Source organism: Oncorhynchus clarkii, chromosome 20, assembly GCF_045791955.1.
Source record: "Oncorhynchus clarkii lewisi isolate Uvic-CL-2024 chromosome 20, UVic_Ocla_1.0, whole genome shotgun sequence".
Lineage (NCBI taxonomy): Eukaryota > Metazoa > Chordata > Actinopteri > Salmoniformes > Salmonidae > Oncorhynchus > Oncorhynchus clarkii.
Genome location: NC_092166.1, coordinates 46,634,866 through 46,658,530, shown reverse-complemented (window position 1 = coordinate 46,658,530; position 23,665 = coordinate 46,634,866). Strand labels below are relative to the sequence as shown.

The 23,665-nt window shown below is 45.4% G+C and overlaps 1 protein-coding gene and 1 pseudogene across 1 annotated transcript in view; one reads left to right on the top strand and one right to left on the bottom strand.

The window, feature by feature from the left end:
• The window catches only part of LOC139376437 (katanin-interacting protein-like), a 43,192-nt gene that overhangs the window by 6,863 nt on the left and 12,664 nt on the right, over nucleotides 1-23,665 (top strand). Inside the window, 18 exon segments of the mRNA XM_071119037.1 lie at nucleotides 1,181-1,210; nucleotides 1,212-1,270; nucleotides 1,659-1,834; nucleotides 2,195-2,310; nucleotides 2,510-2,611; nucleotides 2,787-2,942; nucleotides 3,469-3,724; nucleotides 4,038-4,178; nucleotides 4,376-4,533; nucleotides 4,794-4,900; nucleotides 5,646-5,742; nucleotides 5,888-6,097; nucleotides 13,564-13,701; nucleotides 14,771-15,602; nucleotides 16,436-17,233; nucleotides 17,944-18,158; nucleotides 18,507-18,585; nucleotides 18,743-18,920. Coding sequence (XP_070975138.1) covers nucleotides 1,181-1,210; nucleotides 1,212-1,270; nucleotides 1,659-1,834; nucleotides 2,195-2,310; nucleotides 2,510-2,611; nucleotides 2,787-2,942; nucleotides 3,469-3,724; nucleotides 4,038-4,178; nucleotides 4,376-4,533; nucleotides 4,794-4,900; nucleotides 5,646-5,742; nucleotides 5,888-6,097; nucleotides 13,564-13,701; nucleotides 14,771-15,602; nucleotides 16,436-17,233; nucleotides 17,944-18,158; nucleotides 18,507-18,585; nucleotides 18,743-18,920 — 3,848 coding nt within the window.
• LOC139377459 (cyclin-dependent kinase 5 activator 1-like) lies at nucleotides 21,179-22,465 on the bottom strand (annotated as a pseudogene).

Here is a 23,665-nt window from a genome sequence, read left to right as displayed (position 1 = left end):
GACCAAACACTACTCACTCAGTTCCAGGTTGGATGGTGTCCTCAGGTCTCTGCTGTTCGTTTGCTAGAGCACCCTCCGTATAGCTTGGAAAAAGGAAACCTTAGTAGCAGTAATCCCTCCAGTTAATTCTGGCCAATATTAGGTTGTAGGTTTGGAGTTTTGATCTGGAGCAAAGGCCATGCTGTGGAGGGTAGCATCCAGCATATGTCCCTGCCGAATTGATTGGATGATTGGATTACGGATGTACATTGTGAAAATAAACAGCCTATGGATTCAATGTTTGGTGCATACAAGTATGCCTACCCATTATCTTAATTTCAATTATGTTTGCGCCTGTGAATTTTCTAGCTAGGCTATATCGAATGTTTTGCTATTGTCAGTACTCAAACCAGAATAATCCTCATAGCCTATCCATGATCTTAATTTCAAAGATGTCTGATGCTAACACTCCATTCAACATTTTTGAAGATATGTTAACATTTGACACTTTCTGTTTTTGTTTTTCTCATCACATTTTAACTTCAGTAGACTGAGACTATAAAGTTCACTCAATATTTAGTACCAGAACATCCTTTCCGTCTTTCAATGTTGTCTATGCCAAGGTTATTGCTGCATGTTAGCATTTCTTGTGTATTGCATGAGCCTTAGAATAAACCAATTAAATATAGGGCCTATCTGTTCGTATTGAATGGCATGCTGATGATAAGAAGTATTAAGTAGTCAAGTTGTCAAGATTTTTACATTTCATCTCAGCCTTGGATTGTTTTTACTCCCATTTGACACAAGATAATTGCATGGTGTAGGCCACTGCACAAGTCTAGGCTATGAAGTAGTCCATCTAGTCTATGAAAATAAGCAGGATGGGGCAACTTCTTGTCGCTCAGGTTCTCAAGTTCAGAACTGCTGCCAGTCAAAACCCATACAGCGCTGTGAAGTGCAGAGCCAGAGCTCTGATGTCATGCATAGCATGTTACTGTACAGCCACTGTGTTCCAATGTAGGTGTTCTATCAGTGCCAAATCTGCCATTTTTGACCCGTATACGGGTACGAGTGTAAAGAGCTATTGGGATCACTGGAGCATGACCTAGTGTATTGTGATACTGTACGTGTTCCTGAAATGGCTGACGCGTGACTTTTCTCTCTGACACGGCTTCCTGTTGTTGTTTACCTATCTATGAAGGAGAGCCAGAGGTGCCATGGGAGGGAAGCTTGGCTCGGCTGCCGAAGAAACACTGAATTAATATTTAATCGCCCTTCAGCACAAAAACAGGTGAAGTGTAGGGCAAATGCCTTATTAGGAGAGGCCGTTCCAGGTACACTTAGAGGACACAGTAGCTGACTGTCAGTAGTCTAATACTCAAATGTATAGATAAGGTAGACTTTGATTAGGTCCTTGTGCTGAGAGATTGAGTGACAAAAATTATGTATGAGTGGCACAGACACGCAAACTGAGGGCAATTTGGTTTCTAGGGATTAGGCTCCGCTCGTTTGACCTGCGTGCATATATAATATTATTCTCTCTCACATGCATACAAAAAACATGAAAACAGACTTAAAACATGTTTTTTTAAATCTAATTTTCAAAGATTCATAAACCACTTGTTATGAAAATGTGTTTATTTCATAGTGATGATAACCCTTTGACCTTTAACCCATAGGATCTTAAAGAGACTGAAAATTAAAGAGCCAAAGGAGATTGAGCTAGATTGTCTGGAGCAGGGCTTCTCCATCTATCTGAATGGGGCTAATGCTAACGCTAGCAAGCAGACCAAGAGACCCAACCAGAAGTCTGTCACCTCGCCACCGCCCGCTCTGAGAGCTACACACACGGCTGGTACACAGCATGCATGACTGAGCATAGACTACAAACCATCTTTGCTACAATACTAAATCCTTGTTAGGCTATTGTAGATTATGTCCCTGTTTATAAATACTTTATGACTAAACTAATCTTCGTAGCGTCCTTGTGGCATATTACCAGCAGAACACCACCTCACCCCTCAGTTAGCATGATATAATCCTATGCCCTCGGCCGTTGAATAAATGATAGTGACAGTTATAACCGGTGCCCATTTTTCCCCCTCTGTGTGCTATGGTACCATCTGTGCTATGTAACCTCTGCTCTTCACTTGATGGTGGATTTGACTGCTCATGTGCAGTGACTTTGCGCTCTCTGCCTCTGACTCATCACCAGATGCCTCCAGAAGGGGTTTGCAGCTAGCAGAGGAGGAAATCCACAATCTGGAGGTGAACAGCAGGAAGAGGAGTCTCACTGCCCTGGGAAAAGTGCAGAGGAGAGAATGGGTTCAGGTACAGCCATTCTAGTCTACATCATAGAAATATAATCTAGTCATTCTATTTCTAATGGTCTTTACACAGCCTAACCCTAATGTATAGTTGGATAGATCTTCCGAACAAATCAATGATCATAGACATTTCCACACAAATGGAATAGAATGTACTGTTTGTGTTGTGAATAATATTGTGTTTTCTATTTTCATCTTTGCAGAACTCGATCAATATTCGAACAGAACAAGGACCCTGTTTGCGGATATCTCCAGAGAGACGGTACTCTGAAGACTTTGAGCCCTACGACAGCATAGAGATGGAGGTAAAGTAGGAAGAAAACAATGCCCATCAGGCTCATGCGTGTGTGGGGGTTTACTGTTCTTTCTGCCACATTTCCATGGTGTGTGCCAGTATCTACATGTGTCAAATGCAGCTGTCAGTCTGGGTTTGCATGATTGCATCTCACTCTGCTCTGTATTCACCCTGTTCCTCTCCAGCGGTCGAGTCCACGCTCTCCTCATAGTCCCCACTTGCGGCGAGAATCCTGTAAGGTGTCACGATCGTTTGGCTCCAGGGCTGATGGCCGAGGAGGTAGCCAGGTGGAGCCTGAACATCAAAGCGAACGTGTCCTACTCAACATTAACGAGGTCAAGGTGAGAGATCAGCTGTTTTTTTTCTCTCCTTTTCTCTCCCTCCTCTGCTTCCTCTTCTCTCTCTCTCCCTCTTTTTCCTCTTTTCTCTCCCTAAGATAGTGTCCAAGACACTGATCCGGGCAACCAAAGTGCAAGAAATACAGCAATCTTTACCATTTACACATCACCAGATTATATGTAGCCATAAATCATAGATTTCTATCCGGAGTGCGCTGATTTTAGCGTTAATTTACAAGATTTTTCATTTCCTTTTATGTCAAGCAAGCATTCCCCTTCAGAGCGATATAAATCATGGCACGTAAAATGTAGAACTGCCCTGTTTCTTCAACTTGCGTTATAGCTCAGTGTTAACCTTGTTTGTGGTTAGTGTTACATACAATGCAGTGACGTGAGGGTGAGAACTGAGTAGTGTTCATTTGGTCACAAAACGGGATGAAAACATTTTGAAACAGAGGAGGAAATGCATGTACTTTTCATTACCATTTCAACTCAATTGAACATACCCCTGGTGTTTTTTGGCGCTCAGGTGCTTCGACGGAGCCTGGAGGTGAGCGTGCGGCGGGGCAGCCGGGGGTCGGCGGGGGAGGAGTCAGACGAGGAGTGGGTGGAGGAGCAGATTGAGAGGGAGGAGAGCACGGAAAGCCTGGAAGAGCTAGGTCTGCCTCTTTCCTCCTCCAACAAAACATCTACTAACACAAACCATCCGCGAGCCACTAGGCCCAAAGGCTGCCTTCACGACCCTGCAGACCTTATAGTGCTGGACTTTGGGCCCTCTCCTAAAGGTACTCCAACAATATGGATTACGATATCCTGTATTAATGTTATTCAGCGAGGAGTGCATCTTAACCATCAACTATAGTGGCTACCTTTCCTTGTCCCCCCCTTCGTTTGCACTGATCTGAAATGAAAGGATTGGTGAAAGTAATATGGTGGCTGCCTACTGAGGAGTTACCCACCAGATCTTTTATATCATTGCAGCTGAAAGGAAGGAGACAAGTAGAGGACGGCACTTTAGAGATTTTATTGAGCCTGGCATTTGCTTCAGGTTGTCTCTATTCTTTGACCTTTCTTTACCTTATTTCCATTATGTTGCAGGCCGTAAGATCAAGAGTTTGCTGTCGGCCAAGAGGAAAGACAACCTGGAGACCTACATACCCACCAAGCCTCTGCTGGTGAAGAGCAAAACTCTGGACAGGCCCTCTTCAGAAGAGTGCAGGGATGGCAGAGATCCTCAACGTATGTTCTGCCCTGTATTCATGTCATTCATAAACCTAAGAGGCCTTAGTAGAAAATAGCTGTTGCATAGTAAACAACAGTCAAGTGTACAATGGTCCCTGAACTGTGTTTCAAGAGTATGACTCTTTCTTTCCCTCTCTCTCTCTCTTAACCCCCCCCCCCCCTCTCTCTCTCTCTGACCCCACTCGCTCTCTCAGGGCCGTGGAATCATGTAGAGCGCCCCCTGTCTGCAGCAAGGAAGGCCTCCCAAGAGGAGCGCGACTCGGAGGAGACGGCTTGCAGGGTGCTCCAGGCCCTGCAGAGAGAGAACAGCCCACTGCAGAGCCCCGAGCCCAGGGCCTTCAGCCGCACCCCGGTAGGACAGATAACAACCATAGAAAAATAATGAGTGAATTTAATGATATTTCTATGGGCACAACCAGAGTGTGCTGTGCTGGGTCAACTAGTGGGTTGTGTTATCTTCTTGTGACCTGTCTGCTGTAGTGATTCATGTTTTACAGTCTAGCCTATCCCTGTCCCTTATTTTCTAATATTTTCTACATTTAGTTGAATATAGTTAGGCTATTATCCTCTCTAAGTCTAACTCCATTGTGCTCCTCCATTGTAAATCCACAGGTGATGGGATACCAGATGATGAACGGCTCGCTGCGTGGCTACGATGACGACAAAGATGAAAGTGGGGTGACCAGAGCCATGCAGAGAGTCATCCTCATGGGTCCCAGGTAGTGTACTGCAACGTTACACGCTGCTGTCACTACAATCTATGCATATAGAGAGGAATAAGGACAGAAATCTAAGTTACTATCTAAGTCTGTACCAGGGGTGTCAAATCCAGGTCTATACTAATCTCATGATCCGGGTCTATACTAATCTCCTGATCCGGGTCTATACTAATCTCATGATCCGGGTCTTTACTAATCTCATGATCCGGGTCCATACTAATCTCATGATCTGGGTCTATACTAATCTCTTCTATCCTTGACTGTCACAAAGGAAAAAAACATTGAATGGCTATGTTCCAATAGTATCCACAAATAGCATACTACAGAGAATGAAATCATCTATAAGGTATGCTAGTTTGCGTATCGGGAAGTGGCCAGATATAGTCTTAACTGGTGACAGTTTAGAACGACACTGGCATAACTAACTCCGTCATGCTTGTGTACTATGCTGGGATAATAACAGCATGTACAGACTATAGTACAGTACAAAACTCGTGGTAATGTCTTGGATGGGCGGCGCCAGAGCACCAGTAATTGTATACCTTCGATCGAGGCTCTCTAACGATCAGAAACCTGTAAGTGATAGCCTAACCTCTGACCTTGAAGCAGGTTTAGTCAACAAAGCTGTAGGGAATCTTCAATAACTGTCTGTGACCATGCATCCATTACCATAGATAATCACCAAGAGCAGGGTCAAAGACTATTGATGTGGTGAAAGAATTGATGAGTAATCGTTTTCTTTCAGGCAACAGCAGAGACTACTAAAGGCGTTGGAGAAACTAGAGGCAGGCACAAACTTTGAAATCCCGCAGACAGTGAAGACGGATAATAGCAAACCACCGGTGAGTAACTAGGTGAGACAGACAGTGAGAGAGAGAGAGAGAGACAGACACACACACGAAAACACCAAACACACACATGTATGATGTACTTTATGAAGTGACGGTTGGCTTGACTCGTGAAGTTCTGTCGTTGTCATGGTGGCAGAGGAGGCGGGTCTCGGTGGAGGCACCACCCACCATGTACGTCACCATGGAGATCCTGAGTAACTGGGGGAACAGGTGCCAGGTGGGGCTGACGGAGATGCAGTTCTTCGGCCCAGGGAACAGGAAGCTGTACGTGTCGCCTCACGACTTGGACATCCGGAACGCCGACTCCCCTGGGAACCTCGGAGTGCTTGTCAATGGGAATGCTAAGGTGAGTTGGAAGGCTCCCCCCCAAGCCTTTCTGACAACACAAATTAAACTATTTAGAAAGGTTTTGGTGCATTATATTTAATATTTATACATTTTGTAGAGATTTTTGGTGACACTTCCTATGAGTAGATATTATTTTGTTAATGTTATGTCATGCATGATAAAGGATTATACATAGCACATAAGGTGATATACAGTGCCGTGAAAAAGTATTTGCCCACTTTCTGATTTTCTCTATTTTAGCATATTTTTGATACTGAATGTTATCAGATCTGTACCAAAACTCAAAGTTTGACAAACTGACTTGTTGGAAAGGTGGCATTCAATGACAGTGTCACGTTGAATGTCACTGAGCTCCTCAGTAAGGCCAAATTAGAAAACATTTCTAAAAACCTGTTTTCACTTTGTCATTATTGGAGTATTGTATGTAGATTGATTAGATATACAGTACCAGTCAAAGGTTTGGACACACCTACTCATTCCAGGGTTTTTCCTCTTTTTTTTTCTTCTACATTGTAGAATAATAGTGAAGACATCAAAACTATGAAATAAAACAAATGGAATCATGTAGTAACCAAAAAAGTGTTAAACAAATCTAAATGTATTTTCAATTTGAGATTCTTCAAGGCAGCCACCCTTTGCCTTGATGACAGCTTTGCACACTCTTGGCATTCTCTCAACCAGCTTCATGAGGTAGTCACCTGGAATGCATTTCAATTAACAGGTGTGCCTTGTTAAAAGTTAATTTGTGGAATATGTTTCCTTAATGGGTTTCAGCCAATCCTTTGTGTTGTGACAAGGTAGTGTTTGTATAAAGAAGATGGCCCTACTTGGTAAAAGACCAAGTCCATAGTATGGCAAGAACAGCTCAAATATGCAAAGATAAATAACAGTTAATTACTTTAAGACATGAAAGTCAGTCAATCCGGAAAATGTCAAGAACTTTTAAAGTTTCTTCAAGTGCAGTTGCAAAAACCATTAAGCGCTATGATAAAACTGTCTCTCATGAGGACCGCCACAATGAAAGGAAGACCCAGAGTTACTTCTGCTGCAGAGCATTAGAGTTACCAGCCTCAGAAATTGCAGCCCAATAAATTCTTCACAGAGTTCAAGTAACAGACACATCTTAACATCAACTGTTCAGAGGAGACTGTATGAATCAGGCCTTCATGGTCAAATTGCTGCAAAGAAACCACGACTAAAGGACACCAATAATAATAAGAAACTTGCATGAGAAACACAAGCACTGGACATTAGACCGGTGGAAATCTGTCCTTTGGTCTGATGAGTCAAAATGTGAGATTTTTGGTTCCAACCGTCATGTCTTCGTGAGACGCAGAGGTGAACGGATTATCTCTGCATCTGTGGTTCCCACCGTGAAGCATGGTGGAGGAGGTGTGAGGGTGTTGGGGTGCTTTGCTGGTGACACTGTCAGTGATTTATTTAGAATTCAAGGCACACTTAACCAACATGGCTACCACAGCATTCTGCAGCGATATGCCATCCCATCTGGTTTGGGCTTAGTGGGACAATCATTTGTTTTTCAACAAGACAATGACCCAACACACCTCCAGGCTGTGCAAGGGCTATTTGACCAAGAAGGAGAGTGATGGGGTGCTGCATCAGTTGACCTGGCCTCCACAATCACCCAACCTCAACCCAATTTAGAAGGTTTGGGATGAGTTAGACTGCAGAGGGGAGGAAAAGCAGCCAACAAGTGCTCCGCATATGTGGAACTCCTTCAAGACTATTGGAAAAGCATTCCAAGTTAAGCTGGTTGAGAGATTGCCAAGAGTGCACAACTGTCATCAAGGCAAAGGGTGGCTACTTTGAAGAATCTAAAATATTACTACATGATTCCATATGTGTTATTTCATAGTTCTGATGTCTTCACTATTATTCTACAATGTAGAAAATAGTACAAATAAAGAAAACCCCTTGAATGAGTAGGTGTATTTTAAAATCAATTTTGCAATAGGGCTGCAACGTTACACAACGTGGAAAAAGTCCAGGGGTCTGAATACTTTCCGAATGCATTTATTTTTGGGCGACATGGGTCCCATTATGCCTGGTGAAAACCAAACAATGTATTCCACATGTATTCCACAGTAAGAACCTTGTACCAACGGTCAAGCACGGTGGTGGTAGTGGGATGGTTTAGGGATGCTTTGCTGCCTCAGGACCTGGACAACTTGCCTTAATGGAAGGAGCGATGAATACTGCTCTGTATCAGAGAATTATACAGGAGAATGTCAGGCCATCCATCTATGAGCTGAAGCTGAGTCATGCAGCAAGACAATGATCCAAAACACACAATCAAGTCTGTATGAAAATGGGTAGAAAAACACAAATTAGACATTTTGGAATGGCCTAGTCCAGACCTAATCCCAAATGAAATGTTGTGGCAGGACTTGAAACGAGTCGTTCATGCTTGAAATCCCAGAAATGTCACTGAGTTAAATAAGTTCTGCATGGAAGAGTAGGACAAAATTTCTCCACAGCGATGTGAGAGACTGATCAACAACTACAGGAAGTGTATGGTTGGAGTCATGCAGCTGAACGCGGCCAATTACTTTTTCACACAGGGGCATTGGGTGTTACATACAGTTGCAGTCTGAAGTTTACATACACTTAGGTTGGAGTCATTGAAACTTGTTTTTCAACCACTCCACAAATTTCTTGTTAACAAACTATAGTTTTGGCAAGTCGGTTAGGGCATCTACTTTGTGCATGACACAAGTAATCTTTCCAACAATTGTTTACAGACAGATTATTTCACTTATAATTCACTGTATCACAATTCCAGAGGGTCAGAAGTTTACATACACTAAGTTGACTGTGCCTTTAAACAGCTTGGAAAATTCCTGAAAATTATGTAATGGCTTTAGAAGCTTCTGACAGGCTAATTGACATTATTTCAGTCAATTGGAGGTGTACCTGTGGATGTATTTCAAGGCCTACCTTCAAACTCAGTGACCTTGTGGAAAAATCAAAAGATACCAGCCAAGACCTCAGAAAAAAAGAGACCTCCACAAGTCTGGTTAATCCTTGGGAGCAATTTCCAAACGCCTGAAGATACCACGTCCAACTGTACAAACAATAGTATGTAAGTATAAACACCATGGGACCACACAGCTGTCATACCGCTCAGGAAGGAGACACGTTCTGTCTCCTAGAGATGAACGTACTTTGGTGCGAAAAGTGCAACTCAATCCCAGAACAACAGCAAAGGACCTTGTGAAGATTCTGGAGGAAACATGTACAGAAGTATCTATATCCACAGTAAAATGAGTCCATTATCGAAATAACCTGAAAGGCCGCTAAGCAAGGAAGAAGCCACTGCTCCAAAACCGCCATAAAAAGGCCAGACTATGGTTTTCAACTGCACATGGAGACGAAGATTGTACTTTTTGGAGAAATGTCCTCTGGCCTGATGAAATAAAAAATAAAATGACCATCATTATGTCTGGAGGAAAAAGGGGGATGCTTGCAAGCTGAAGACCACCATCCCAACCGTGAAGCATGGGGGTGGCAGCATCATGTTGTGGGGGTGTTTTGCTGCAGGAGCATCTGGTGCACTTCACAAAATAGATGGCATCATGAGGCAGGAAAATGATGTGGATATATTGAAGCAACATCTCAAAAGACATCAGTCAGGAAGTTAAAGCTTCGTCGCAAATGGGTCTTCCAAATGGACAATGAAACCCAAGCATACTTCCAAAGTTGTGGCAAAATGGCTTTTTTGTGTTTGTGGGCCTATAGAAAATGTGTGGGCAGAACTGAAAAAGCGTATGCGAGCAAGGAGGCCTACAAACCTGACTCAGTTACACCAGCTCTGTCAGGAGGAATGTCAGGAATTCACCCAACTTATTGTGGGAAGCTTGTGGAAGGCTACCCAAAACGTTTGACCCAAGTTAAACAATTTAAAGGCAATGCTATCAAATACTAATTGAGTGGATGTAAACTTCTGACCCACTGGGAATGCGATTAAAAAAATAAAAGCTGAAATAAATTATTCTCTACAATTATTCTGACATTGCACATTCTTAAAATAAAGTGGTGATCCTAACTGACCTAAGACGGGGAATTTTTACTAAGATGAAATATCAGTAATGTTGAAACATTTAGTTTAAATGTATTTGGCAAAGGTGTATGTAAACTTCTGACTTCAACTGTAACTTTGTTTATGTAATAATTTAAATAAGTATGTAATTGTTGTGTTATTTGTTCACTCAGTTTCCATTTATCTAATATTTGGTTTTGGTTGAAGATCTGATAACATTTACTGTAGTATCAAACATACGCAAAAATAGAGGAAATTATAAAGGGGGCAAGTTATTTTTCACAGCACTGTAAATACGCTTAATACACATGAAATGCTTATCATAGTCCAAAAGGTGTACAGGTCCGCACAGCACTTTTCTAGAATATTGGACCGTTTGCTTTCCGATTTCTCAGTGCGGCTAGAGCAATTTCTCCAACCTTCACCCCATTCAAATGTAGAGAAGACGCGTTTGCAGAGTCGTGTTGGTTGGGAATTTGGGGGAGGTGCGCGGTCAGGCTGTGCGTCCCCGCGGACAGTGGTCTCAGAACCGTGTAGCTATGTCACAATGGGTTGCCGGACTGTCACGGCTCTGTGGCTTTGGTACTCACGGCTCTATGGTACTCTGAGTGTTACCAGATTACAGTATATTGGGTCTCTGGTCATTTTAAAGGCCCAATGCAGCCATTTTTTTTTTATCTCAATACAAAATCATTTATGGGTAACAATTAAATACCTTACTGTGATTGTTTTCAATTAAAATTATAACAAATAAACAATAATAGCTTCTTAGCAAGAGCAATTTCTCTAGCAATAATTTTTCTAGGACTGTCTTAGTGGTCTGAGGGAGGAGGGAAAAACTGAAAAGTAGCTGTTATTTGCAGAGTGGTTTGGAACTTTCTTATTGGTCTATTAACTAATTTATCACCTGGCGATGTAATCAGCCAGGCCAAAATTCCATCCCACCAAAACAGGCTGAAGTTTCAGGCTGTCTTTTTTTAAAATTTTTTTTATTTATTTTTACCCCTTTTTCTCCCCAATTTCGTGGTATCCAATTGTTGTAGTAGCTACTATCTTGTCTCATTGCTACAACTCCCGTACGGGCTCGGAAGAGACGAAGGCTGAATGTCATGCGTCCTCCGATACACAACCCAACCAGCCGTACTGCTTCTTAACACAGCGCGCATCCAACCCGGAAGCCAGCCGCTCCATAGCATCAATGCCTTCCTCTTGCAGGAACTGCTGACACACTCCAGCCACATGAGGTCTAGCATTGTCTTGCATTTGGAGGAACCCAGGGCCAACCGCACCAGCATATGGTCTCACAAGGGGTCTGAGGATCTCATCTCGGTACCTAATGTGAGGCAGTCAGGCTACCTCTGGCGAGCACATGGAGGGCTGTGCAGCCCCCCAAAGAAATGCCACGCCACACCATGACTGACCCACCGCCAAACCGGTCATGCTGGAGGATGTTGCAGGCAGCAGAACGTTCTCCACGGCGTCTCCAGACTGTCACGTCTGTCACATGTGCTCAGTATGAACCTGTTTGGTTGGTGGTTGAAGATATCCCTCTAGTGGTGTGGGGGCTGTGCTTTGGCAAAGTGGGTGGGGTTATATCCTTCCTGTTTGGCCCTGTCCGGGGGTGTCCTCGGATGGGGCCACAGTGTCTCCTGACCCCTCCTGTCTCAGCCTCCAGTATTTATGCTGCAGTAGTTTGTGTCGGGGGGCTAGGGTCAGTTTGTTATATCTGGAGTACTTCTCCTGTCCTATTCGGTGTCCTGTGTGAATCTAAGTGTGCGTTCTCTAATTCTCTCCTTCTCTCTTTCTCTCTCTCGGAGGACCTGAGCCCTAGGACCATGCCCCAGGACTACCTGACATGATGACTCCTTGCTGTCCCCAGTCCACCTGGCTGTGCTGCTGCTCCAGTTTCAACTGTTCTGCCTTATTATTATTCGACCATGCTGGTCATTTATGAACATTTGAACATCTTGGCCATGTTCTGTTATAATCTCCACCCGGCACAGCCAGAAGAGGACTGGCCATCCCACATATGCTCTCTCTAATTCTCTCTTTCTTTCTCTCTCTCGGAGGACCTGAGCCCTAGGACCATGCCCCAGGAATACCTGACATGATGACTCCTTGCTGTCCCCAGTCCACCTGACTTTGCTGCTGCTCCAGTTTCAACTGTTCTGCCTTATTATTATTCGACCATGCTGGTCATTTATGAACATTTGAACATCTTGACCATGTTCTGTTATAATCTCCACCCGGCACAGCCAGAAGAGGACTGGCCACCCCACATAGCCTGGTTCCTCTCTAGGTTTCTTCCTAGGTTTTGGCCTTTCTAGGGAGTTTTTCCTAGCCACCGTGCTTCTACACCTGCATTGCTTGCTGTTTGGAGTTTTAGGCTGGGTTTCTGTACAGCACTTTGAGATATCAGCTGATGTACGAAGGGCTATATAAATAGATTTGATTTGATTTGATTTTTATCTGTGAAGAGCACAGGGCGCCAGTGGCGAATTTGCCAATCTTGGTGTTCTCTGGCAAATGCCAAACGTCCTGCACGGTGTTGGGCTGTAAGCACAACCCCCACCTGTGGACGTCGGGCCCTCATACCACCCTCATGGAGTCTGTTTCTGACCGTTTGAGCAGACACATGCACATTTGTGGCCTGCTGGAGGTCATTTTGCAGGGCTCTGGCAGTGCTCCTCCTGCTCCTCCTTGCACAAAGGCGGAGGTAGCGGTCCTGCTGCTGGGTTGTTGCCCTCCTACGGCCTCCTCCACGTCTCCTGATGTACTGGCCTGTCTCCTGGTAGCGCCTCCATGCTCTGGACACTACGCTGACAGACACAGCAAACCTTCTTGCCACAGCTCGCATTGATGTGCCATCCTGGATGAGCTGCACTACCTGAGCCACTAGTGTGGGTTGTAGACTCCGTCTCATGCTACCACTAGAGTGAAAGCACCGCCAGCATTCAAAAGTGACCAAAACATCAGCCAGGAAGCATAGGAACTGAGAAGTGGTCTGTGGTCCCCACCTGCAGAACCACTCCTTTATTGGGGGTGTCTTGCTAATTGCCTATAATTTCCACCTGTTGTCTATTCCATTTGCACAACAGCATGTGAAATGTATTGTCAATTAGTGTAGCTTCCTAAGTGGACAGTTTGATTTCACAGAAGTGTGATTGACTTGGAGTTACATTGTGTTGTATAAGTGTTCCCTTTATTTTTTTGAGCAGTGTATATAAAATACATGAACATTTTGACTGCACGGGCTTTGTAAGTGAATGTATTCATCTATTTCGCTTCACCCGCAATAACATCTGCTAAATATGTGTATATGACCAATAAAAAATGCAGATTTGAATTTTTTACTTAAACTGACTGCTTATCTCTATGTTGTTGTGTGTTGGTTTGACCACCAGACCACAAAGGAGTGCCATATGTGGACCTGTCCTTTCCATCTCCCGGTTCAACTGTACTTCATCATCAGGAACTTGGAGCGCTCTCCGGACTTTGGGATATCCCTGATCAAGATTTGGAACTACAACAGGAGCCTCAGTGTAAGAGCCCATTTTAGGGCCAAACTGGCAGATTGAGTCTGAAATGGCACCCTATTCCTTATTTTGTAGTGCACTGCTTTTGGCTGGAGCCTTTGCAGTAGAGGTTGCCAGTTATAGTACAAAGGGTTGCATTAGGGAATGATTCAAATGGATTTTGATAGAAATGGTACTTAAGTTGTTAGCACTTACTGTATGTGCAGCCCATACACATATAAAGCCTCTGATTGGTTCATTACACCAGTCCTAGTTCAGGGTTTACTAAGATAAACACCATCATCTGTTAACAGTTGCTCATAAATCCAGCTTGTTTCAGCCAGCCCCTGTCATTCTACAGGGTGACCACCATATTGGCAGAAGGCTTTGGGAGGGAGGGTATAGCCTTCAAGCCGTGTCTGTGTGAGCTACCAGTCAGTCCAAATGTGGAACAGTAAGAGATTAGACCTGGAGGATTAGTGAGGGGACGCCCAGGTTACTGCTCTCGCCCTGCTGCTGTCACAAAAGGGAAGGACGGGAATCACAAAGCCCAGGCAACCAGGGGTCTGTCTGGAACTGTGGATGATATGGGTTGATATTAGCAGTGTCTCTGTTCATTGAGTCCTATTTCAGGTTCTAGTGGTGTGTTTTAGGATGCAAGGTAAGGAGCTGTTTGATACTGTGGGATCCATGGGGTGGGGATACACTGATTTAATAAGCAGGGATTGAGGAGATTTGAGTCTGGTCTTAGCCATTTAGCCATCCACCATGTCTGTCTGTGTGTGTTGGTAAGGAGACTAATTACAATTAGCTTTACAGTTGACTTCGTCTGCACGGTTAGCTTAATTGACTCTGTCTACATACCTGTGGGAAAGAATATTGGGGCCTACAACTAGAAAGCTCCTTGGTTAACAGTATGGTATCAGTTTCAGTGTTGATCTATGTCACGTTCACATCATTATTCAAGCTCTTTGACATTTTCCTTGTTCATTTTTCATTTTCGATGTTGCTTTTCTTATACGGTCTACCGAAATCCATGCATTACCTAAATATTGCCCTGCTTAGAGCTTGAAATAGCTGTGCTGTTCTTTTTTAGGACCTGGACGTTGGTGCCCGGCATGTGAATCTTTACCTCAACAGCACTCTGGTGTTTGAAGGTGAGCTGGACAAGGGCTGTGGCAACCAGATCTTTGATTACAGCACCAGAATCGACTTCCAGGCACTCCAAGTCCCAGAATCCTTCTCTCCCAGCCCAGTGGGGTCCGGCCACAGTCTGCGGGGTGCCAGCCCACAGCGCCATGACGAGAGTGGCGCGTGGGTGGAAAGCAGAGGGGAGAATCGAGACCCCAACCACAGACTATCTGAGGGGCTAGCCCAGGTCAGGATAGACATGCAGGATCAAATCTACAATCCCCCCTCCCCCACATCTACAAACTGTCCCCCCCTACAGAGGGACTCCTTTGACATGGACCCTCCGGACCTGGCCCTCCCCCACCCCCCTCTGAAACAGCAGCTGGAGCAGTCGGGTCAACCCACAGAGTGCACAGTCACCACCCAGCCTTCTTCCTCCAGGAGTCCCCAGTGGCTACAGCCCCTGGCCCGGAGCGCCCCCGAGGGCTGCGAGGCCGGAAGGGAGAGACCCCTCTGGCTAGTGCCCCAGCAGTCTGTGGAGCCCAAACCTCCCCTCCCCCAATCCACCTCTACCTCGGTGCTCCCGGAGCTGGGCTGTAACCCGGGGAGGGTGTGTCGGGGGGTGGAGAGGACTGTGAACGAGGGCCAATGGTGTGCAGATTCTCTGGACCTGGGAGGTGACCAGCAGCACCAGGACTGGCCTGTTAGTGGACGTAGGAGCTCAGGCATGAACAACAACACTAGTAGCAGAAAACCAGAAGAGGAGCACCAGCATGGAGCCATTGGACTGACCACAGGTAGGATAATATACTGTGTGTGTGTGTATGTGTGTGTGTACGTGTGGTCCTAAGACCTGTGTGAGTAATTTCATTTGTACAATACTTTTGCGGCTCCTTTATCTACTCTGCATACTGAGCTGTGCAGGCAAGATATGAGAAGTTAATGTGATTTGAGACAGAATCATCTCTAGTGGTAGCCTGTTTGTCTACTTGCCTTTATTATGCAACTCAAGAATGTTTTCCCCCCAGGATCTGCCATTGGTTTCCCAACGTTGAGGATATTGAGAAATCTCGTTGTTCTTGTAAACGGCAGACCAGACATATCTTATTTTTTTTCCTAAATGAGATTATAGAGCAGTCAGATTGCTGCATCACAACAAATCTAGGCCTGGATCCTATAATAATCTCTCTTTATCTCCATGACAACAGACAGACCCCCCACCCCCCCCCCCACCCCCACCAGACCCTCTAGTAATAGCTTGTTTTTCCCCTATCTGGAAACAAACACAACACACACACACACACACACACAGGGCACATGCCAGCTGGTTCTGACCATAACTTTCAGCTGACACGTCCACAACAGATATCACACCAGCTGTCTAAGTTGGGCTATTCAGTGTGAAAATTACATAATCATTACCATAACATTTTTATCTTCTTCATAACTGGAATATGTACAATTATTTTAGGATTATTGTGGGTCATAACTTTAGTTGGAGAATTCTTATCGCAAAATGATATAGAGTACCACAATGTATAAAACGGTCAAAAAATAAGCTTGCTTAGCTACACTTGTATTAGGTACTCTGCATGGTCTTTGAGGTAACATGAGTGTGTTGATTCCACAGAGGAGCCAAGTTCAGTGTCAGGCAGCATCAGCAAGAGGCAGCATCGTACCCCACGGGCCACGCTCCACAGCCGGCAGGCCCAGGATGACAACCTCATGGAGTCCTGGGACTCCCTCACAAAGTTCAACCAGTGCCAGCGTGGTCGCATCTCCAACATGGGCTTCGAGGGCGACATCTTTGACGAGTTCCTCCAGCGTTCCTCCAGAGCCGCCAGTATCGCCACAATCACCTCTGACCCAGCAGGCCCCCCCTGCAGCCCCTTCCCCTCTTCGTCCCACCTCTCTTCACCCGCCCCTCAAGGGGGCTTCTGCGATGACCCGGTGGATGACCTTTTTGCCGAGCCAGAATTTGAGATTCCGGTCCTCCCACGTGGTCAACGTCTGGTCATTAACATCCTGTCCACATGGGGTGACCGCCACTACGTGGGCCTCAACGGTCTGGAAGTCTTCAGCTCCAGCGGTCAGCCCGTCCGGCCCGCCCACATCCAAGCCGACCCGCCTGATATTAACGTGCTGCCCGCCTACGGCAAAGACCCGCGCGTGGTTGCCAACCTAATCGACGGAATCAACCGCACGCAGGACGACATGCACCTGTGGCTGGCGCCGTTCACCCAGGGGATGAGTCACGTGATCTACCTGGAGTTCGCTGGGCCATGTCAGGTGGCCATGATAAGAGTGTGGAATTACAACAAGTCCAGGATCCACTCGTTCAGGGGGGTGAAGGAGGCTGAGATGCTGCTGGATGGGAGGTGCATCTTCAGGGGAGAGATCGCCAAGGCGTCAGGGACACTGTCTGGAGGTAGGGGGGATCATGAGTGAGGGATAGCCTCTCTACTTAGACACCCAAATGTAGCCCATGTTATAGTTCTACCACAGTTGGCCTATAATAGGTCCTTATTTTACGAGCTTCATGTATTATATTAATTTAGATCGTAGAACTACAGCATTTGTTTGGTGACAAAATACACTGAGTGTACAAACATTAAGAAAGCCTCCCTAATATTGAGTTGCACACCCCCGCTTTTGCACTCAGAACAGCCTCAATTTGTCGGGGCATGGACTCTAACAAGGTTCCACAGGGATGCTGGCATATGTTGACTCCGATGCTTCCCACAGTTGTGTCAATTTGGCTGGATGTCCTTTGGGTGGGGGACCATTCTTAATACACACGGGAAACTGATGAGTGTGAAAAACTCATCAGTGTTGCAGTTCTTGACACAAACCTACTACCATAGCCCGTTCAAAGGCACTCAAATATTTTGTCTTGCCCATTCACCCTCTGAATGGCACACAAACACAATCTATGTCTCAATTGTCTCCTCCCATTCATCTACACTGATTGAAGTGGATTTAACAAGTGACATCAATTAGGGATCATGTATTTCACCTGGATTCACCTGGTCAGTATATGTCATGGAAAGAGCTTGTGTTCTTTATGTTTGTTGCCCATGCATTAAAACATGTTTGCCTCTAACATCTTGAATTATACCTCCACCCCTCTCCTCTTAGGTCTGGACCAGTTCGGGGACACCATCTTGTTCACCACGGATGATGAGATCCTGGAGGCTATGTCGCGCTACGACGAGACGTTCTGCGGTGAGGCGGAGGGCTTCGAAGAGCTGGTGGGGTATGAGGAGGAGCTGCAGAGGCCTCGCACGGCCAACGGAGAGGGGGAGGAACGACCTTTCACCCAGGCTGGCTTCAGACCCGAGGACGACCTCGCTGTGAGTACAACATGACTGACTGGGACTGTACAGTGAAAACATGGAAAGCCTGGATACATTTAAAAAAAAAAATGTTTTATGTTTTTAACCTTTATTTTACTAGGCTAGTCAGTTAAGAACAAATTATTATTTTCAATGACAGCCTAGGAACCGTGGGTTAACTGCCTTGTTCAGGGGCAAAATGACAGATTTTTACCTTGTCAGCTCAGGGATTCGATCTTGCAACCTTTTGGTTACTAGTCCAATGCTCTAACCACTAGGCTACCTGCCCGATTGATACAAGACGTGCAGGTTTTTTTTCCAGCCTAGCACTAACATTTCTGGTTTCTATTCACTGCCATCTTTCAGTTAAAACTCCATCTGAACCATACTGATGGTCAGTCTGAGGAGACCCTGGAGCAGATCCCAGGAATGTACAACGGAAAGTGTGAGTACTCTCTTCTAAGTTAGTGTTATTGATGATTAATTCCTCATTTTAAACACAGGACTGTATTTTGCTCTCTGTAAAATGTCGCTAGCTCAGCTTGTTTCACACGGACTCTAAGATCTCTCTCTCTCCTTCTCTCCCCCCTCCCCATCTTCAGGCCTTAGGATAGAGTTGAGCATGACGTGGGGGGACTCCCACTACCTGGGACTGACAGGGTTAGAGGTGGTGGGGAAGGAGGGGGACAGCCTGCCTCTGGACCTGACCATGGTGGATGCCTCGCCACGGGACCTCAACGACCTGCCTGAGTACAGCCAGGAAGCACGCACCCTCGATAAGTCAGTACTGTGTGTGTGTCTGTGTGTGTGCGTGCGTGTCTCTGACCTCACACTGCTGACAATGTAGATGGATCTAACTGCGTAACTTCTGACCACAGGATGTACAGGTAAGTGAGGAAATAATGGAAACACTTGAGTAGATAAGGGATAAAGTGTATTAAAAGCAGGGGCTTCCACATGTGTGGTTCATGATTTAATTAAGCAATTAACATCCCATCATAATTAGGGTCATGTATAAAAATGCTGGGCCGGCCATTATTTTGGCTACCATGGCTAGGATGATAATGCACCCATCCACAGGGCATGAGTGGTCACTGAATGACAGTCACCAGATCTTAACCCAATCGAACACTTCTGGGAGATTCTGGAGCGGCGCCTGAGACAGCGTTTTCCATCAACAAAACACCAAATAATGGAATTTCTCTTGGAAAAATGGTGTCGCATCCCTCCAATTGTTTTGTTTATTAGGATCCCCATTAGCTACTGCACATGCAGCAGTTACTCTTCCTGGGGTCCAACATAGAGTCCACAATTGACTTCCAGACACTTGTCGAAACTATGCCAAGGTACATTGAAGCGGTTTTGATTCGTGGTGGCCCAACGCCCCACTAAGACACTTTATGTTGATTTTTCCTTTATTTTGGCAGTTACCTTTATTTTAAGTCGTTATCCAGTTAACTTGTCAACAACTTCATCAACACAGCCAACAACAGTATTGTAAGGGATTTCATTCAACTGACTCTATCTCTTAAGTGTCTATCATGTCAGTGTTTATTGTGGCTTTCATTCGATATACAGTGCATTCGGAAAGTATTCAGACCCTTTGACTTTTTTTTTTACACATTTTGTTACATTACAGCCTTATTCTAAAAAAAAATATATATATTTGGAAAGACACACACTTGTCTAAATAAGGTCCCACAGTTGTCAGAGTAAAAACCAAGCCATGAGGTCGAAGGAATTGTCCGTAGAGCTCAGAGACAGGATTGTGTCGAGGCACAGATCTGGGGAAGGGTACCAAAACATTTCTGCAGTGTTGAAGGACAACTATCTCTGCAGCACTCCACCAATCAGGTCTTTACGGAAGAGTGGCCAGACGGAAGCTATTCCTCAGTAAAAGGCACATGACAGCCCAAAGACTCTCAAATTATGAGAAGCAAGATTCTCTGGTATGATGAAACCAAGATTGAACTCTTTGGCCTGAATGCCAAGCATCATGTCTGGAGAAAACCTGGCACCATCCCTACGGTGAAGCATGGTTATGGCAGAATCATGCTGTGGGGATGTTTTTCAGCGGCAGGGACTGGAGGACTAGTCAGGATCGAGGGAAAGATGAACAGAGCGAAGATCCTTGATGAAAACCTGCTCCAGAGCGCTCAGGACCTCAGACTGGGGCGATGGTTCACCTTCCAACAGGACAATGACCCCAAGCACACAGCCAAGACCAAGCAGGACTGGCTTCGGGACAAGTCTCTGAATGTCCTTGAGTAACCCAATCGAACATCTCAGGAGAGACCTGAAAATAGCTGTGCAGCAACACTCCCCATCCAACCTGACAGAGCTTGAGAGGATCTGCAGAGAAGAATGGTAGAAACTCCCCAAATACAGGTGTGCCAAGCTTGTAGCGTCATACCCAAGAAGATTTGAGGCTGTAATTGCAGCCAAAGCTGCTTCAAGAAAGTACTGAGTAAAGGATCTGAATACTTATGTAAATGTGATATTTCCTTTTCTTTATTTTATACATTTGCAAAAATGTTTTTTTTTTTAACTTTTTTGTCATTATGGGCTAATGTGTGTAGATTGAGGGGGGGGGGAATGAATGAATCAATTTTAGAATAAGGCTGTAATGTAACAAAATGTGAATAAAGTCAAGGGGTCTGAATACTTTTCCAAATGAACTGTATTGCAGTGCTCATCTACCCACCAGTGATAGGCAGTGCACATCTGACTGTCAGAATAGTAAGTTGGTAGGCTGCAGTCTCAGTGTGATGTGAGCACTAGCCCAGTCCCACAAGGGTGCTCAATCACCCTCCTATGGTAGGCAGTGCACGTCTTAGAAAGTCAGAGAAACAGTCGTGTGGCTGGTGGGCTGCAGCCTTGGTCTTCTCCACATTAAATTATAGCTGTAGATTTGTGTTCCTTTTTTATATATCTTTTTCATTATTCGTTTTGAATTTTTCAATTTTAACTTTTGGGGTTCAAGCCAAATGTACCCTCATTTTAGCACACAATATGTGAATCATAATTTCCCATCAAAACTTCCCCTTTCCTAGTCCCTGAACTAAAGTTCCTCCCTCCATTTTGAAATGCCAGACTGGAGGAGGCCCCTGCCCTCCCCTGGACCCTCTCCCCAGGCCCCTCACCGGTCCAGACTGATGAGCAAGCGGCTCCTCTCCTCCTGGCTTTCGTTTTTTGGGTTGGCAAACAGCTGGAAGAAATAGTGCTGCTCCGTGCTCATCTGGAGCATGTTGCCACGCATCAGGTTGATTATAGACAGGCAGCTCTCCCAGAAGATGTCTCTGGAGCTCTCCACCAGGAAGGGTCTCAGTGGGTAGGAGTTCTCGTTGCCCATGTAGGAGCAGGTCAGGTAGAGGCAGGTGATCACCATGGCCTGCAGCTGGTGCTCGGTGGCTGCTTCGGAGGAGACCACCTTGCGGCACAGCATGTAGACAAACACCACATTGGCTGGGGTGAGGATGCTCTGGTTCCCCCAGCCGTGGTTGAGCAGGAAGCGGTCTACACTCTGCAGCCACAGCCCTGGGTCGTTGGGGGACAGATTCTAGAGTCGGTAGCAGTGCCGACACAGAAACTCACCCAGTGCAGCAGTTCACCAGTTGAGGCCTGGACTATCACCCTCTTGGGCATGTCGGTGGCCACGTTGGAGTTGGCGAGGACGTTTTCTGAGCTCTTGGTGAGGTCTGGGGTACTCTGGTCCTGGGTGAGGGAGGACAGGTTGGTGCAGGACTGAGACTTCTCCAAGTGTTTGTTGTTGAGGTGGGTCACGCTGTTCTCGTTGTTCCCGTTGGGCTGCACCTTCTTGGAACCCTTCTGCCGCTTCATGTTGATGATTGAGCAGCGCTTCAGGTTCTTGCCTTTGGCGTTCCTGCTGTTCTGAACAGGCGTGTCATGGCCCACACTGCCTGGCCCATCTCCGGCCTCCCTGATAGCTGGGTGAGAGAGACTGGACATTTCCCATGGTGACTGGGTAGCAATCAGGAATTGGATCATGAGACCGTATGAGCAGACTAAGAAAATAAAGGAGCATGTCATACTTCATAACATTATCAAGTGATTTAAGAAGGGATGTCAACGTAACTTGTAGCGGTCAGATGAAACCAAAATATAACTTTTTGGTAAAAACTCAACTCTTCTTGTTTGGAGGACAAAGAATGCTGAGTTGCATCCAAAGAACACCATACCTACTGTGAAGCATGGGGGTGGAAACATCATGCTTTGGGGCTGTTTTTCTAAAAAGGGACCAGGACGACTGATCCGTGTAAAGGAAAGAATGAATGGGGCCATGTATCGTGAGATTTTGAGTGAAAACCTCCTTCCATCAGCAAGGGCATTGAAGATGAAACGTGGCTGGGTCTTTCAGCATGACAATGATCCCAAACACACCGCCCGGGCAGCAAAGGAGTGGCTTTGTAAGTAGCATTTCAAGGTCCTTGAGTGGCCTAGCCAGTCTCCAGATCTCAACCCCATAGAAAATCTTTGGAGGGAATTGAATGTCCGTGTTGCCCAGCAACAGCCCCAAAACATCACTGCTCTAGAGGAGATCTGCATGGAGGAATGGGCCAAAACACCAGCAACAGTGTGTGAAAACCTTGTGAAGACTTACAGAAAACGTTTGACCTCTGTCATTGCCAACAAAGGGTATATAACAAAGTATTGAGAAACTTTTGTTATTGACCAAATACTTATTTTCCACCATAATTTGCAAATAAATTCATTAAAAATCCTACAATGTGATTTTCTGGATTTTTTCCTCATTTTGTCTGTCATAGTTCAAGAGTACCTATGATGAAAATTACAGGCCTCTCTCATCTTTTTAAGTGGGAGAACTTGCACAATTGGTGGCTGACTAAATACTTTTTTGCCCCACTGTATGTAAAAATAAACTGACATTGAATATCCCTTTGAGCATGGTGAAGTTATAAATTTCTTATTGGGATGGTGTATCAATACACCCAGTCACTACAGATACAGGCACCCTTCCTAACTCAGTTGCCGGAGAGGAACTGAACCACTTTGGGATTTCACCATGAGGCCAATGACGATTTAAAACAGTTACAGAGTTTAATGGCTGTGATAGGAGAAAACTGAGGATGGATCAACAACATTGTATTCTGTGCTTACAACTTTGTGCCAACAGTTTGGGGAAAGCCCTTTCCTGTTTTCAGCACGACAATGCCCCCGTGCACAAAGCGAGGTGCATGCAGAAATGGTTTGTCGAGATCGGTGTGGAAGAACTTGACTGGCCTGCACAGAGCCCTAACCTCAACCCCATCGAACACCTTTGGGATGAATTGGAACGCCAACTGCAAGCCAGGCCTAATCGCCCAACATCAGTGCCCGACCTCACTAATGCTTTTGTGGCTGAATGGAAACAAGTCCCTGTACCATCAAGTGGAAAGCATTCCCAGAAGAGTGGAGGCTGTCATAGCAGCAACGGGGGGACCAACTCTATATTAATGCTCATGAATTTGAAATAAGCTGTTCATTTTTGGCCATGTAGTGTAAAT